A 14,838-nucleotide genomic window follows, 5' to 3' on the forward strand; every position below is an offset into this window, starting at 1 on the left:
TCTTCGCGTCATGTTAACTTGACGGTGGTACCTCCACCTCGGACGGGACGGTGTCGGATTGGAGGCGAGGCTGGAGATTGCAACATAGTACCGAGGGGAGGATCTGAAAAAGAGGCAGGCTGTCGGGGTGAAAACGCAATTTTAACAGCGGAGACTTTACTGAGACTCAGTTCAGCGGAAGTGGAGTTCGAGTGAAGTCTGTGCTCAACAGGTGTCACTTTTTGAATGGTAGTGTTGTGAAAGCTTTTCAAGTTGTTTGGAAAGTGGGGATAAAAGTTGTCTACGGTCAGTGAAGCAGAAAGATGTCCCACTTTCGACCCAGGCTGTGTTTGCTGGAGAAGGGACCCAGTGGCTACGGGTTCCACCTTCACGGAGAAAAGGGTAAGATCGGGCAGTTCATCCGGCTCGTTGAGGCCGACACTCCCGCCTCCTCCGCCGGGCTACTCGCGGAAGACCGACTGGTGTTCGTGAATGGGGAGAGCGTGGAGGGCGAGAGCCATCAGCAAGTGGTCGCCAGGATACGGGCGACCATCGGGGCTCTGGAGCTAATCGTCGTAGACCCCGAAACGTCGGAGCTGCTAAAGAAACACAACCTGCAGTGCCGAAAAGAGTACGTCACGGAGGGGATTCCACTGCCCGGCGGAGACAGCGACTCATCAGACCACGGTGACTCACAGAGTAACGGCACCCCGAGGGAGTCCAGTCCTGTCCCGCGAGAGAACGGGGACGCCTCCCCCGAGAGGTCAGGGAGGCTGAGTATCAGCTCCAGCGGCAAGGTACTGCAGAACTGAGCGGGTCAATGCAGCTTTACCCAGAGTGACCTGGGTTTATGTAATGTAATATCATGTAATGAGCAGGTAGAATTATATGCCAGCACTCTCCTAATTGAGAAAGTTTCTTCACAGAATAGTCAGCGAGAAGTACTGTTTTCAATTGAATTGTTCTCATGAAAAAAATGAACATAATTTATCATAGGACTGCAGTAATCAGAAAAAAATAACAAAACATTTTCATAAACCACTCTTGCTAATTGGATTTTACCATTTCCAGAAATATTGATCCAGAAACTGACTTGTGCATGGGAGTGTTAGGGTGTTGGGCCTTTTCGATGCATTTTGGCCTTTTGTCTGGATGCAAATGCAGTTTTAGGATCTTGAAAACATCTGTTTTTATAAAACTACTATTAAGGTAAAGATTTTCAAAAGCTCTGTCTGTGGTTTCTATGTGTAGCTAATGTGGTGGGAAACCAGAGACTATGACACAGACACACTTTTTTCTTCCTTTTTGCACCCATCTCCTGTCACTCACAGCTGAGCAACCCTTTTTTCTTCCTGTTTACACCAGCACATGCTCAAAGCGCATGTGTGCTTTTTTTTGTAATAAGGGTTTTCAGGACTTTAGTGTGTACAGAGGTAGTTTTCATCTCAAAACGGCACAGGTGAGGGCGACGTAGGGTGTTCAAGTCAGAATAATCGGCCAAAAAGCAGGTTCTATCCTCCTGTCTGATCCGAGCCTGGCCTGAAAGGTTATGTAGAAATAGATCCCCTTGGTGTGAAGTCACTTCCAGCGCTGGTGAAGACTTGCAGCAGAGAGGTGACACGGCACAGGGAAACATGCCAGGCCTCTCCTTGCTCCTGTTTAGCAGAGTCTTTGTCATGTGAATGTCTGTCGGGTCCCTCTGCTTCTCATCAAGGATTCCCTTTCAGGTTTGGCTTGTCGAACGAGACCATTTGTCACGTTTGAAGCACGTCAGTGATAATCAACATCTGCACTTTTCTGTTATCTCAAAGTAGTTGGAAGAGACCTGAGCTGAGATAAAAGGGTCAAATGAAAGCCTTGGTTGCAGTCGCCCAGAACTTTTTGGGTGGGGTTGAGTCAGAGTTTTTGATCGTTTCCACTGAGCCACCATCCTGGTGCTAGAGTAGCAACAATACGAAATGCTCGGAGACATTTCTTTGACTCGGGTGTCTTTCTTTGGTTCACTATCGTGCTGCTTCTCTGAATAAAAAAGTTTTTGTAGTCTGATATAAAGATATGAGATGAAGTTAAACTTTGAAAGGGTGAACAACATGAGCAGGATTTGTTGGCTATGTAACTGTTTTAGCCAGTGCAAAGTCTGGCCGCCGATTTAAAGGTTGTGTAACAGAACTGCAAAATAGCCTCATTGTGGAGGTGTTTAACTTTGTGGAGCTCTCTAAATGAGAAGTAGATTTTTTTTATTTTTTTTTATTTTTTATCTAGCACTTAAAATAACTAGTTTTTCATTATATTTTTAAGACTTGGAGGCCTAGTGCACCAAGCTGACAGTCGACCGTTGGCTCTGTCGGACCCCATCAATGTTGCTTTTAGACGATTCAACATGTTGAACTGATGTCTGTCAGCGAGAGAAATAGTTCTGATTGGCTGATAATCCATGATATTACCCATTTAGAGCAGTTTCTCCTTATTTTTTCATCTCTTCCTCTCCCTCTACTGCCAGAGGGCAACGCATTTGCCAGCTGCACTCCTCCAACAAAGTAATCAGATTGTTGAATTAGGGTTTGCTGTGGCCCTCGGATCTGAAATACAGAATCACCGTGACTTCTTGTTTTCTTTTTTTGAGATACTTTCCATCATCCTTCAAACACTTGTGGAAAAAAGTGTCAGTATTCCTTTGAAAGTCTAAGTGGCATCACATGTCATCAGAGTAAAAGTTTGATTTTATTTGGATCTATGATTCATTGTTGTATCAATGTCAAGTGTATACCTCCAGTCCCTGGTAGAACTGGGATGTTTCTGTCCGTGGCCTTCTCTGTGTGGGCGGCTCGTACCCCTTCTCGTACACTCTCATCCCCTCTGAGGTTAAAGGCTGTGTTGGCTGGCAGGGATGTTGCAAACCTCCTGCCACATTCCTGCCTGATGGGAAACTTGGCAGAGCCTGAGTGATGGCGTGATACTGGCCACTGATACCAGCCCCTCAGTGGGATACACTTGAGTGGGCTGGCCAACGATGACGTGAAACCAGCCCCGCTAGTGGTTGAACAATAGCTCCTTTCACGTGACTGCATTTGGTTGGACGTGGCATTGCAATCCAGGCTTCGGTCACTTCATAAAATCATCCAAAAAAAAAAAAAAAAAAATGCACTACAGATTCTACAGGGCTTGCTTTTCACAGATGGAGCATTTCATCGTGTTTTGGTACCCATCCTGGCCTCCAGAGACTGACTCCTTCACCACACCGAGGGCCGCCTGTTGGTCACCATAGAGATCTCCAGCAGCAGAAAGAAGCTTTGTCCACTGTGTTTGTCTATGGAGAAAGGCTTCTGGGCCTGAAAGAAAAAGGGAGAGGACTCTCACGCTTTAACAAGGAGGCCGTGATTAAATACATACCCTGAAATTCACATTTGTGAAATTAACACACACTGTTAAGGTGATAGTGCTGGAGTGAAGTGGGAACATGTGTTGGTTAGAGGGGCCGGTCTGAGGATCGAGCTGCCGTTTGTTCTGTATTTGTAGTTGAACTGTCATTTCTACAGGCCTGGTACATGGTTACTATGTCTGAGGTAGAGAGGTGGACATTCAACCTGCAGACCTACAACTGCATACTTCTAATAGGTAACAAGTGTACTTATTTGACTATGGAGACAAAGAAGGGCTCCAGTGAAGTACACTGGAGTGAACTGGAGCACCTCAGAACCTGCACGAGAATGATCATCTTTTAATTTCACCTCAGTGTCTCTCACACACACACACACACACAAACACACACACACACACATATATATATGGTACCAGTTAACCCCTCTGTTTGAGCTGCGTGTCCAGACTTCTGCCAGTTAAGTGTGCCGACTTCCTGTTAGCTTGTAGCGTGCATTAATAGTAATATAGACTAAAATATGACTTCTCTAGATTCTTAAAGTTTGTTAAGATGATTAAAAACACTGACTTTGTGGGGTTTGTGTCACCATTTTACAGTAGCAGTACACCTGAATGTAACAAGGTGAGCGAGGAAGTTAGATTAACCAGTCTGGCCTTGATGTCTACATTTCCACTCAGTACCATATCTAAGGGCTTGGACCTTTTATTTATCTTGTGCTCCTTTCATCCACTCACCGTGGATTCAAATGATGATATAACTGTATGCAGTTACAGAATAACTTTGATACTCACTCAGAATCTAGGCCTTGAGGCATATCTCATCTTTTCCTGTGTTTCACAATCTCCCTTATCACTTGCCTCATATAAGATTTGATGAAGAACAGTTAATCTGACGCGATAGGAATAATGGTCGCTGTAAATCTGTATTACTGAGATGCTGCTCAGTGAAGTCTCTTCCACTAAAATAAATTTTCTCCAACTAAGGTAAAACCTCAAAGATTTGGGTCTTTGATCTACACTTCTCTACCTGATCGAACTCAAAGCTGCACCCAATGTGTCACATTGGTTTGCAAGTAGTTGTATGGCATGGTCAGGATGGGAAATGCTAGATTCTAGAGATATTTCTTTATAAGAACCCTTTGATTATTATTTAGAAATAATAACATCATTATGAATCTAATATGGTGGGCAGAGTGTTTTCTAAATAAACACAGTTTCTAAATCACTGGCCCCCAACCTTTTCAAAGCACCAAAGTACTTTGACACTCACAAATGCACTCAATAAAATCTATTCTAACACAAATTGCATCAATGGCTCAGGTGATTTGTATTGTAGAAACCACTCCCACTTTAAAATTTGTTGTTTTTGATAATGATCATGCGACTCCCAGGGAGAGAATCCCTCTTCTAAAAGATGAACTTGGATTTTTTTTTGTTAGTGATTCGCTTTCACTCTCTTTGCGGCAGGAAACCGATATATCTGTGATACCTAAATGTTGGCAGATCTGTCATCCCAGCCACTTTGATTTTAAAGGGATAGTTCGCCTCTTTTGACATGAAGCTGTATGACATCCCATATTAGCAATATCATTTATGAACATTTTCTTACCCCCTGCTGCATCCTGTGAGCTGAGTTCCAGCCTCGTTTTGGCATTGACGAAGGTAGTCCGGCTAGTTGGCTGGGGTCGTAAAAATAAAGCGTCTTGCTTCTCAAAACAATATGCGTTCAAAAGAATACATTTGCATCACAAAATTGTTCATCCAGAAAACTTCAGACCTCACAATCGCTGCTAATGTGCCTGCAAAAAGCAGGTAGAAAGGCTGTCAAAAACATTATTCTGCATTTTATTTTAATCCTCAAGTGATCACATCAGTCAGCCGCAAACATTATAGATGAGTTTCTTGTATGCAAACATAACTGAATGCGGATGCACCCAGGGGTCATGTTCATGCAAAGTTTTACTTTACAACCTGCCACATTTAACTAAACTGACACTGCACAGGTGGAGCAAAATTTTGAAGCAGTTCATGACGACGATGATGATGGATTTAATGTTATAAAAGATGTGGTCCGAGCTAACTGTAATTAGTTCCTGCCACTGTCCCAGACTGAGCAAGCTCTCACATTTCTAAGCGAGTATTTGTGTAGCCTGACACACATCATTTAGAATGTCACTGAGTGATTGAACAACAACAACAAAAGTCTACATGCAGGGCAAACCTTATGCTTATATTAACATTCTCTCTGTACTTTTAAGATATGAGTCTCATGACATCAGAGTTTTGTGCTCTTTTACTGGCCTGGTTCCACAGTCTTCTTCAACACTTGGCAACTCGCTGATATCCTCTTTGATTTGTGAACAATTTCCATCCTTCTTCATAGGCGGTTGGTTACGTTTACTGGCTTGCTGTTTAGGAGCTCGATTCTGCCGAACAAACCGGGTCAAGTGCAGCTTTCTGTGCACCTCATCACAGAGGTGTGAAATCCATTATTAGTCTGCACTCTGATATATGTGTGCGAGTAGTTTTCATTGCAGGACTTAATTCAATTCAATTCATTTTTATTTATATAGCGCCAATTACAACATATGTCATCTCAAGGCACTTAAGTAATAAAGTCCAATTCAAGCAAATTGGAATTCAATTCATTGTAATCACAATTATTTATAAAATAATCTAATTCATTCATATAGAGCCAATTCAAAAACAAATTCCTAGCTAAGGAAACCAACAGATTGCACCGAATCTTGTCTTCAGTCCAATCTCCCGTCCTGAGCGTGCCTGAGGCGACTGTGGAGAGGAACGACTCCCTTTTAACAGGAAGAAACCTCTGGCAGAACCAGAACCAGGAAGGGTGGCCATCCGCCTCGACCAGCTGGGGTTTGAGAAGACAGAAAAGAGGGGACAACAAACACTGTAACACCATTCAAAGGATATCTGTTGGAACAGCGAAACACGAGCTAATGACCACAATAATGTCACATGTAAATAATATCATTTGAGAAATTAAACGGGGGGGGGAAGAGAGTAAAGTGAGGAAAGGTGTGACAGATGAGGCCCCCCAGCAGTCTAGGCCTATAGCAGCTTAACTATGGGATGTTTCAGGATCACCTGAGGCATCCCTAACTATAAGCTTTATCAAAAAGGAAAGTTTTAAGCCTGGTCTTAAAAGTGGAAAGGGTGTCTGCTTCCCGGACATTTACTGGCAGCTTATTCCACAAGAGAGGGGCCTGATAACTGAAGGCTCTGCCTCCCATTCTACTTTTAGAAACTCTGGGAACCTCAAGTAAACCTGCAGTTTGGGAACGAAGTGCTCTGTTAGGAAAATATCTTACAATGAGATCTTTAAGATATGATGGAGCTCGGTCATTAAGAGCTTTATATGTAAGGAGAAGAATCTTAAATTCTATTCTGAATTTAACAGGGAGCTAATGAAGAGAAGGTAAAACTGGAGAAATATGATCTCTCCTGTTAGTTCTCATCAAAACTCTGGCTGCAGCATTTTGGATCAACTGAAGGCTTTTCAGAGAATATGTGGGACAGCCCAATAATAAAGAATTACAGTAGTCCAATCTTGAAGTAACAAATGCATGGACTAGTTTTTCTGCATCACTCTGAGACAAAATGTTCCTGATTTTAACAATATTACGAAGATGAAAGAAGGCAGTCCTAGAAACCTGTTTTATATGCGAGTCAAATGATAAATTCTGGTCAAAAATACTTAGGAGTCTGTAATATTTTAAAGCCCCACAGATGCATAAATATTCTTTTTGGTACAATAATATTGCAACTGACACAAGAATCTGGATGGCATATCGTAGGGGAGCAGTTTTCCATCTGATCTCTGCAAAGGCTTCTTTCTAAAACAAGCTACATAAAAGGCCTGCTCGTGTCATCTGACTGAGGCCTCTATTTTCTTAAGTAAATGTAAGCACAGATACAAACTACCCCCATCGCCATCTAAGCGTTACTTACAGCCCTTTATTCTTAGCAAACACGAACGTGTGAACCTTCATTCATTTTTAAACCCATGGCTCTTGAAGCTGATCAAGCTGATGGTAAGAAGGTTTTTTTTTTTTTTTCAGCAGCTCTGATTGAGTGTGTAGTTAAGCTGTCCAGAGGAAGCCTGCAAATCCAACAAGATTTAGGTGCCGGATATCTGGCATCACAGGGATTATTATTACATTTGTTGCCACTAGTGTCTTTGAAATTGTTTCCCCTTAAACTCTGAAACCAATGCTACATGCGGGACCCTGTCCCCTGTTCCCAGGCTATGGGCTCAGATGGCTCTCAGCTGAAATTACTCGGCAGCGTGACCAAACTGATTGTGCTCATAGAAGTATGTGTGTGGGAAAATGCTTCTTTTTAATCTGTAATGTCTTGTCATGTGTTCTGTCATTATGATAAATGTGTCCTAATGATTCGTGCTGTCAACAAAGTAAAATGTTTGCTAGTTAAGATGTTATGTTGGCCCGTTTAAGCGGGGATAGCCTTTGTTAAGCTCGACAAAATGACCAGTGAGGGCTCCTGTCAGTATGCTAAGTATGCCGTAGGGATCTCTTTCAGAGTCTCTGTGCTCTTATTTACCTTAAAGCCACTTTATTTTGACAATATGACATTGTATTACTAAAATTCCTTCTTTCTTACCTTTAACATAGCTTGGCATCACAGATATTCTCATGCTTTGCTACCTAGCTAATGCTAGGACATGTTCTGTAGACGGTTGATACCACACTAAACCTATTCATGTTGTTTTTAGGGCTGGGCAATGATTAAAATTTTTAATCTAATTAATCACATGATTTCCCTGATTAATCACGATTAATCGCATTTGTACGCAAAATCCAAAAATTTATTCAAAAGTACTGTATAGCTTTTAGCATTTAGTTTTATTTTAAATGTGCTGCCATATGAATGAAAGTGCCATAACATTTGTTGTGCAAACACACTTTTAACATCAGCATCTTTCTGTAGTTTTTATGTAGAAGCCTCGCTCCACTGTCTGTTTCCTTGAATGACTTGCTGCTATCAATTGTGTGTTTTGACTTTAAGTGATATTTTGGACTGGAACTACTACGGTGATAAGACAATTCAACTTGGCAGTGTTTACAGATGGCTTTTGTTCTGTCGACTCCGCCGTCTGGAAGAACTTTAAAATGAAAATTACCAAGTAAAAGTTCTGTACCCTTCTCCATGTTTGGTGGATCCGCCAATTACTTTCTTTTCCGGTTCCGCAGCAGACAGCAACAGACTTTTACAAAATAAAAGCCTATAAAATAGGGGTGGTTTGTGGCGTAGTGGATTGAGCAGGCGCCCCATATACAAGAGGCTATAGTCCTCGCTGCAGCTGGCCCCGGTTCAAGTCCCACATCGGACAGCCCTGTGCTGCATGTCGTTCCCCCTCTCTCTGCCCCCTGCTTCCTGTCTCTCTGAACTTTCCTATTCATTAACAGCACAAAATCCCCCCCAACAAATATTAAAAAAAAAAAAAAAAAAAAAATGCGTTAATGCGTGATAAAATAATTATCGGCGTTAAATAATCAATGCGTTAACGCGATAATAACGAGTTAACTTGCCCAGCCCTAGTTGTTTTATAAATTTTTTCCCCCTTATTAATAGGATGGATGGATTTATACCTCACCAAAACATTTTTGTTGACCTTAATAATAAATCCTTGATAAGCTAGGTATGTTACATTAATGAAGTAGCAGAAATATCAAGAGGACAGATGATTTAAAAACAAAACAAAAAAGAAGCTGTGTTTGAATCTTTCAGATGCAGGTTTGTAACCACCCACACACACACACACACACACATGCATACACACACACACACACACACACACACACACACATGCATACACACATGCATATACACACACATGCATATACACACACAGAGCAGTTTCCTCTGTAAGATGACTTGTATGGGTGGATCTAGTGCGGAAACCACATCCTTGTCTTTAAGCTAGCTGCTATAGTGCTGAAGTTACATGGTTTGTTTTTGTCTTAGTAAGTAAATTATAGACATAATTTTAGATGTAGTAGTGCTATGTAGCTTTTTTGGATTTGGTAAGCCAAGAATTGCTTCTGGCAAAGTTTGATATAAGAATGTTTGGCAGAGAGAACAGTCATTCAGTTTGGGACTGACTTTTGGACAGTTATTGCCAGCATGATATTTTTCATTGTGCATCATGGGGCACCTCTTAGCTATTCCAAAGCTTTGTATAATAATACATTGTGAATGGCCCAAAAAAGGTTATCTGAATCATGAATCATAATGTCATCCAGGACAAAAAGCAACAACATCTGACCAGATATTTTAGCGACTCAGCTCTTCAACAAGTGTTCAGGCAGAAATGTGTGATAGTCCTTTCATTTATTGCATGTTTGAAGTGTAGCTCTATGTGGAATTTTGCCCAGAGATACTGTTGCCATAAAGTCTCTCAGGTCAAGGTCTATCTGACAAGACCGCCCTCATTATCAGAGATAGTTTGAAGCACAGGGTCTGTTGTTTAACTACAGTGAGATGTAAAACCATTAACTCTTGATATTGAGCAAGCTTAGGGAATGTTTATAGTGGTCGCTGTTTCTTGTACCATCCCACTTCAGCTTGGCTCATCCTGCCGTTATGATGCCTGCTGCAGATCACAAAGAAGATGCTGTTTATATTTCTGTTAAAGGTGTCATTCTCGACAGAAAATCGCATTAGTTTCTGTTGATTACCCACCAGGTCGATGTGTTTGTGGTGCCTTTTAGCCTACTCACGGAAATTGAAACTGTTGGTGGAACGTCATCCAAAAATTCAGGTTTCAATGAACCGCAAAATGTGAGTGATGTTGAAACAAATGAGATACAGTGCTAAAACAAACATGGTCGGTTCCAGAAGGGAAGTGTGCTGCACCAAACATGCTGTATATAGAACTAACACCCTACAGGTTCTACTAACTGAGACAGTTAAGCCCGTCCATACTAATAGCTGTTTGTTTGCCACTTTAAGGCAGAGGGGCGTACTAACACCCTAAAGACTAACCAAAGCAGTGCAATGCACATGTTATAATGGAGTGAAAGTCTTTTTTGTGGGGGGGTAGTGTCAGGCTAATTTTGTCAGATGTTGCTCTTGTCATCTGCTTCCCCCTCAATAAATGCAAACCACAAATGGAACAAAATTCGGAAAAAAAAAACCCTACTCTGGTTTGCCATAATGTTTTTATGCTCGCTTGAGGTGACTTTTCCTTTTTCATAAAGATACATGGTTTATTAGGAGAGAAGGAATGACTCTCCAGAATCAGTTCTGGCATAACGAACATACTACTCACACGACAGGTCAGCTGTTCTTGGTTGTAGAGCATAAACCCCTGATTTGCTACCAAAATGGTCCTATGCACATTCAAAGGATGATTTTAGATGACCAGGAAAGTGGTGTTATGACAACTCTTGCTCTAAAAGTTTTGACAACTAATTTGTTGATCTAAAGACCATTCATATGCGTCAAACTTAATGTTGAGCTATCAACTGAAAATGCTAAGTGCTTTTCACATTCTTTCATGACTGTAAATTTCAGGTGTTTGGTTTTCTGGATAGTTGGCCCAACAAAACAAGACATTTGATGACATCTCAGTGTAATTACAGGATATTTCGACTGAAACTTTTCCAAACTTTTTCTTTTTTATCGTGCAAATATTTCCGTCCAATAAACGGATAAGAAGTAAGTTAATCAGTGTTGAAAATGCAGCCCTTGTTGCTTTAGCAACTAATTGTGCTGGACTTTACCCAGTGGTGCTATAACTCGGCAGAAGCTGTCGCTCCACTGTTTGGCCACGTCTGTGTGTGTGTGTGTGTGTGTGTGTGTGTGTGCTTTTCCTGTGCATCCATTACATCACTGAAACTAAAAATAAAAAGCAGCGGCTGTATGCACTCTAAAGATCAAAGACTCGCTGACTCAGACAAAAGCTGTAAGGAGTCACAGAGCAACTCTCGCTCTTGCAGAAATAAAGAGTGATCTGACCACCAACACATCAACACACTGGGGACACATGTCCTCTGAGAAAAATGCTGATGGTGAAATCAAGGAGTTTAATTGAGATAGTGAGCAAAGTGCCACATGTCCTCCTCCCACTTGTTCCCAAAGCATGTACTCTCATGTGTGTTGGCAGAGGAGTGGTACTGTAATCCCGCCCTCCTCCTGACTGATTCTCTGCTCCCCTGAGGTGTGCTAACTGGATAATATCATGCCAGTTCACCTTGGTTCACATACTCATTGGCAGCTATAGTGTGTTTAGTGTTGCTCTGTCTAAGCTCCCCTTGATGGAAGGCTTTGTGTTTGTCAGTAATTACATATTCCACAGTGACTCTTCTGCAATGTCTGTCAGAACAAGTGTTCCTGTTGTTCTGCTCCTCATCTTCTTAGTCTGCTATAATCTTCATCTGAATAGAGATGGATCCAGGTGCATGTGCACGGCTCCAGATATTTGGGGTGCAAGTGGTCAGCTGGTCTGCCTTACTGCCAAGCCAAGCTAGCCCTACTCTACTCGGTTCAATATAGCGCGACACTACACGACACGGCACCAGTACCATTTCCTTTTCCACCCAAACCGTGACCTGGAAGTGGGCGGAGTCGGCCCGTTCACCACTAACGTGACGTCGGTTTCAGGTGAAGAGAAGAAGAGGCGAGACGAAATACACTTGAAAAAGAAAGGAAACTTTGGCAATACCTGCACCTCGCTCACTGTCCATGGGTTAGCTTTCCTTCTCTGGTCTTCCATATTCGTAGTTCTGTTTACTCTCTGTTGCTCTCGCAGGTGTGTTTTCATACATGGCGGGTGATTATTTAAAGCTCCCCGAGCTTTGTGGCATGTATGACGAAATTTCACCTGACCAATCAGTGGACAGCACTGATCACGTGACGTTTTAGTATCGGCTAGTACCGACTAGACCCACCTCTGAAGCAGGTACTAGCCGGTGCTAAAAATCGTAACGGGTCCCACCTTCAACCCGCGATGGAAAAGCTCCCAATCAGGGTAGAGTCATACCGTGTAGAGCTGTATAGGTACAAAAATGTTCGGTGGAAAAGGGGCAAAAGGGTACAAGTGTCATATGTATGTATATATAAATGTATAGATCAATTTAGGTACATCCAGTTATGGTTCAAATATATGGTTTCAATTCAAGTTTTTTTTTTTGCATCAGCTCTATCATAATGAAAAGTTATCTGGTCCTGTTTTTTTTGGGGGGGGCTTTTTATTCCTTTAATGATAGGACAGTTGAAGAGAGACAGGAAGCAGGGGGCAGAGAGAGGGGGAAGACATGCAGCAAAGGGCCGTCCGGTGCGGGACTCGAACCGGGGCCCGCTGCAGCGAGGACTGTAGCCTCTGTACATGGGGCGGCTGCTTAACCCACTACACCACCGACCGCCCCCCTAAAAAGTTATCTGGTCCTCCCCAAGCCTTATAATTATTGATATAAAGTCAGCATTATTGAAAACTTCTAAAACCTCTATAAAAACAGAGGTTTTGTCAGTTTGCTGGTCTGGAGCATTCACGTGTGTGTTAACACAATGCCAAGGAGGAAAGACATCAGCAATGATCTTACAGAAGCAGTTGTTGCTGCCCATCAATCTGTGAAGAGTTATGAGGCCACGTCCAAACTGTAGTGAGAACGATTATTCACAACAAGTGGAAAACATTCAAAACTTTTATCAATCTTCCCAAGTTCACCTCAAGTTGAGGCTGTGTAATCCTCAGAGAAACTGCAGAAAACCTAAAAGCTACATCTCAGACTCTAAGGGCCTCAGTTAGCATTTTAAATGTTCAAGTTCATGACAGTACAATTAGAAAAAGACTGAGCAAGTATGGCTTTTTTGGAAGGGTTGCAGGACAAAGTCTCTTTTCTCTAAAAAATTGCAAGACTTATGGAACAGTGTGGAGATATTTGGCTATAATGCACGGCAACATGTTTAGTGAAAACAGAACACAGCATATCAACACAAACACTCAAAGCAACTGTGAAACACGGTGGTGGAGGTCGGATGATTTGGGTTTGTTTTAGCCATGGCACCTGGGCACGTTGCAGTCACTGAGTCCACCATGAACTCCTCTGTATACCAAAGTATCCCAGAGTCAAATGTGAGGCCATCTGTCTGACTGGGTCATGTAGCATGAAAATGGTCTGAAGCACATCAGTAAATCAACAACAGGATATTTGAAAAAGAAAAAAAAAAAAGGAATGAAAGTGTTGCAATGACCCAATCAAAGTCCTGACCTCCGCTAAAGTGCTGTGTTGGGACCTTATGGGGGCTGTAAGCCCTCAAAAGTCAACGAGCTGAAACAAGAAGGGTATGACACAAACAATGTAACAGACTGATAAAGTCATGCAGAAAATGATCCCTTATTGCAGCTACAAGCTCATGGAGTGTATTTATTTATTTCTTACTCACTCTACTTCTGCATTTTGTTAAATGAATAATGGCACAAAGTAATATGTGGTGTTGTTCATATGAGATTGTCTTCACTTATTTGAGATATGGTAAGATGATTTTTACATTTTTTTATTTTGGAAGATTATGCGCTGATACGTTAAACCAGGGCTACTCAATTACATACTCAGATGGGCCAGTTTTTCAGACCAGTAAGTACCAGTTAAAACTCGAATAAACCAATAGATAATAGAAAACAAATGTATGTTTTGAAAAATAACCAAAGTTTTTATCATTATTTTTCTTTTGAATTTAGTCAGATCTGACAAAGGCAAATTAAAAATGCACATAATAAAATAAAAAAATGCAAATATTGGCTCTCGCTAGCATTTTCATGCTAGCAAGAGCCAATATATTTTTCCCCTAACTTTTGTCATAAAAGAGTAATATCAAACTACGCACATCACAAAGTGCATCAAAAGAACATAGTCCCCAAACTCTGCACTTTAGCAGCCCTCTCCTGTGATCCCTCGGGGAAAGTTTGTGGTCAATTTTCCATTTTGGGGTGGAAAAATACGCTAATTCTACTTATACAACTTCAAAACACAACAACGTGCTGCATTATGGGTTTAATGTTGCTAGGTAACCCAGTGTTGCATTCATAGTCCGTACTACTGTAGGAATTTATTCCATCAATGTAGAAATGTCTGAAGGTTTCTGAGTTTTATATATTTATTCATTTATTCTATCAGAACGATATGCTGGGCCACATGGAAGTTGGTTCTGGGCTGCATGCGGCCCATTTGAAGAGGTCTGCGTTAAACCTTAGATTTGAAGGACATGTATTTACTTCTAACTATCACTGTTCAGAAGAAGCTTCTGCATGCGTCTCTGCTTGTGAGATGATGTAAGCGCAGCACATGACATTCCAGCGGTGTTCTGTAAACCTCAGTTCTCATATCATCCTTATCTTCACAAACTGTTGTGGGCTTTGTCATAAATGTGTGATTCCGTCCAAAGGTTCAGCTGTCACCACGCCTCATGTCTCTTCAGTATCGCGCTGAACAC

General features: G+C 41.8%; 1 protein-coding gene across 1 annotated transcript in view; it reads left to right on the forward strand.

Moving 5' to 3' along the window:
* Positions 1–107: 107 nt before the first annotated feature.
* nherf1a (NHERF family PDZ scaffold protein 1a) overlaps positions 108–14,838 on the forward strand; it is a 35,784-nt gene continuing 21,053 nt past the window's right edge. The window contains exon 1 of the mRNA XM_075457596.1: positions 108–776. Within this exon, the coding sequence (XP_075313711.1) occupies positions 303–776 (474 nt within the window). The 5' untranslated portion in view covers positions 108–302. The remainder of the gene's footprint in view (positions 777–14,838) is intronic.

This window comes from Odontesthes bonariensis, chromosome 23 (assembly GCF_027942865.1).
Source record: "Odontesthes bonariensis isolate fOdoBon6 chromosome 23, fOdoBon6.hap1, whole genome shotgun sequence".
Taxonomy (NCBI): Eukaryota; Metazoa; Chordata; class Actinopteri; order Atheriniformes; family Atherinopsidae; genus Odontesthes; species Odontesthes bonariensis.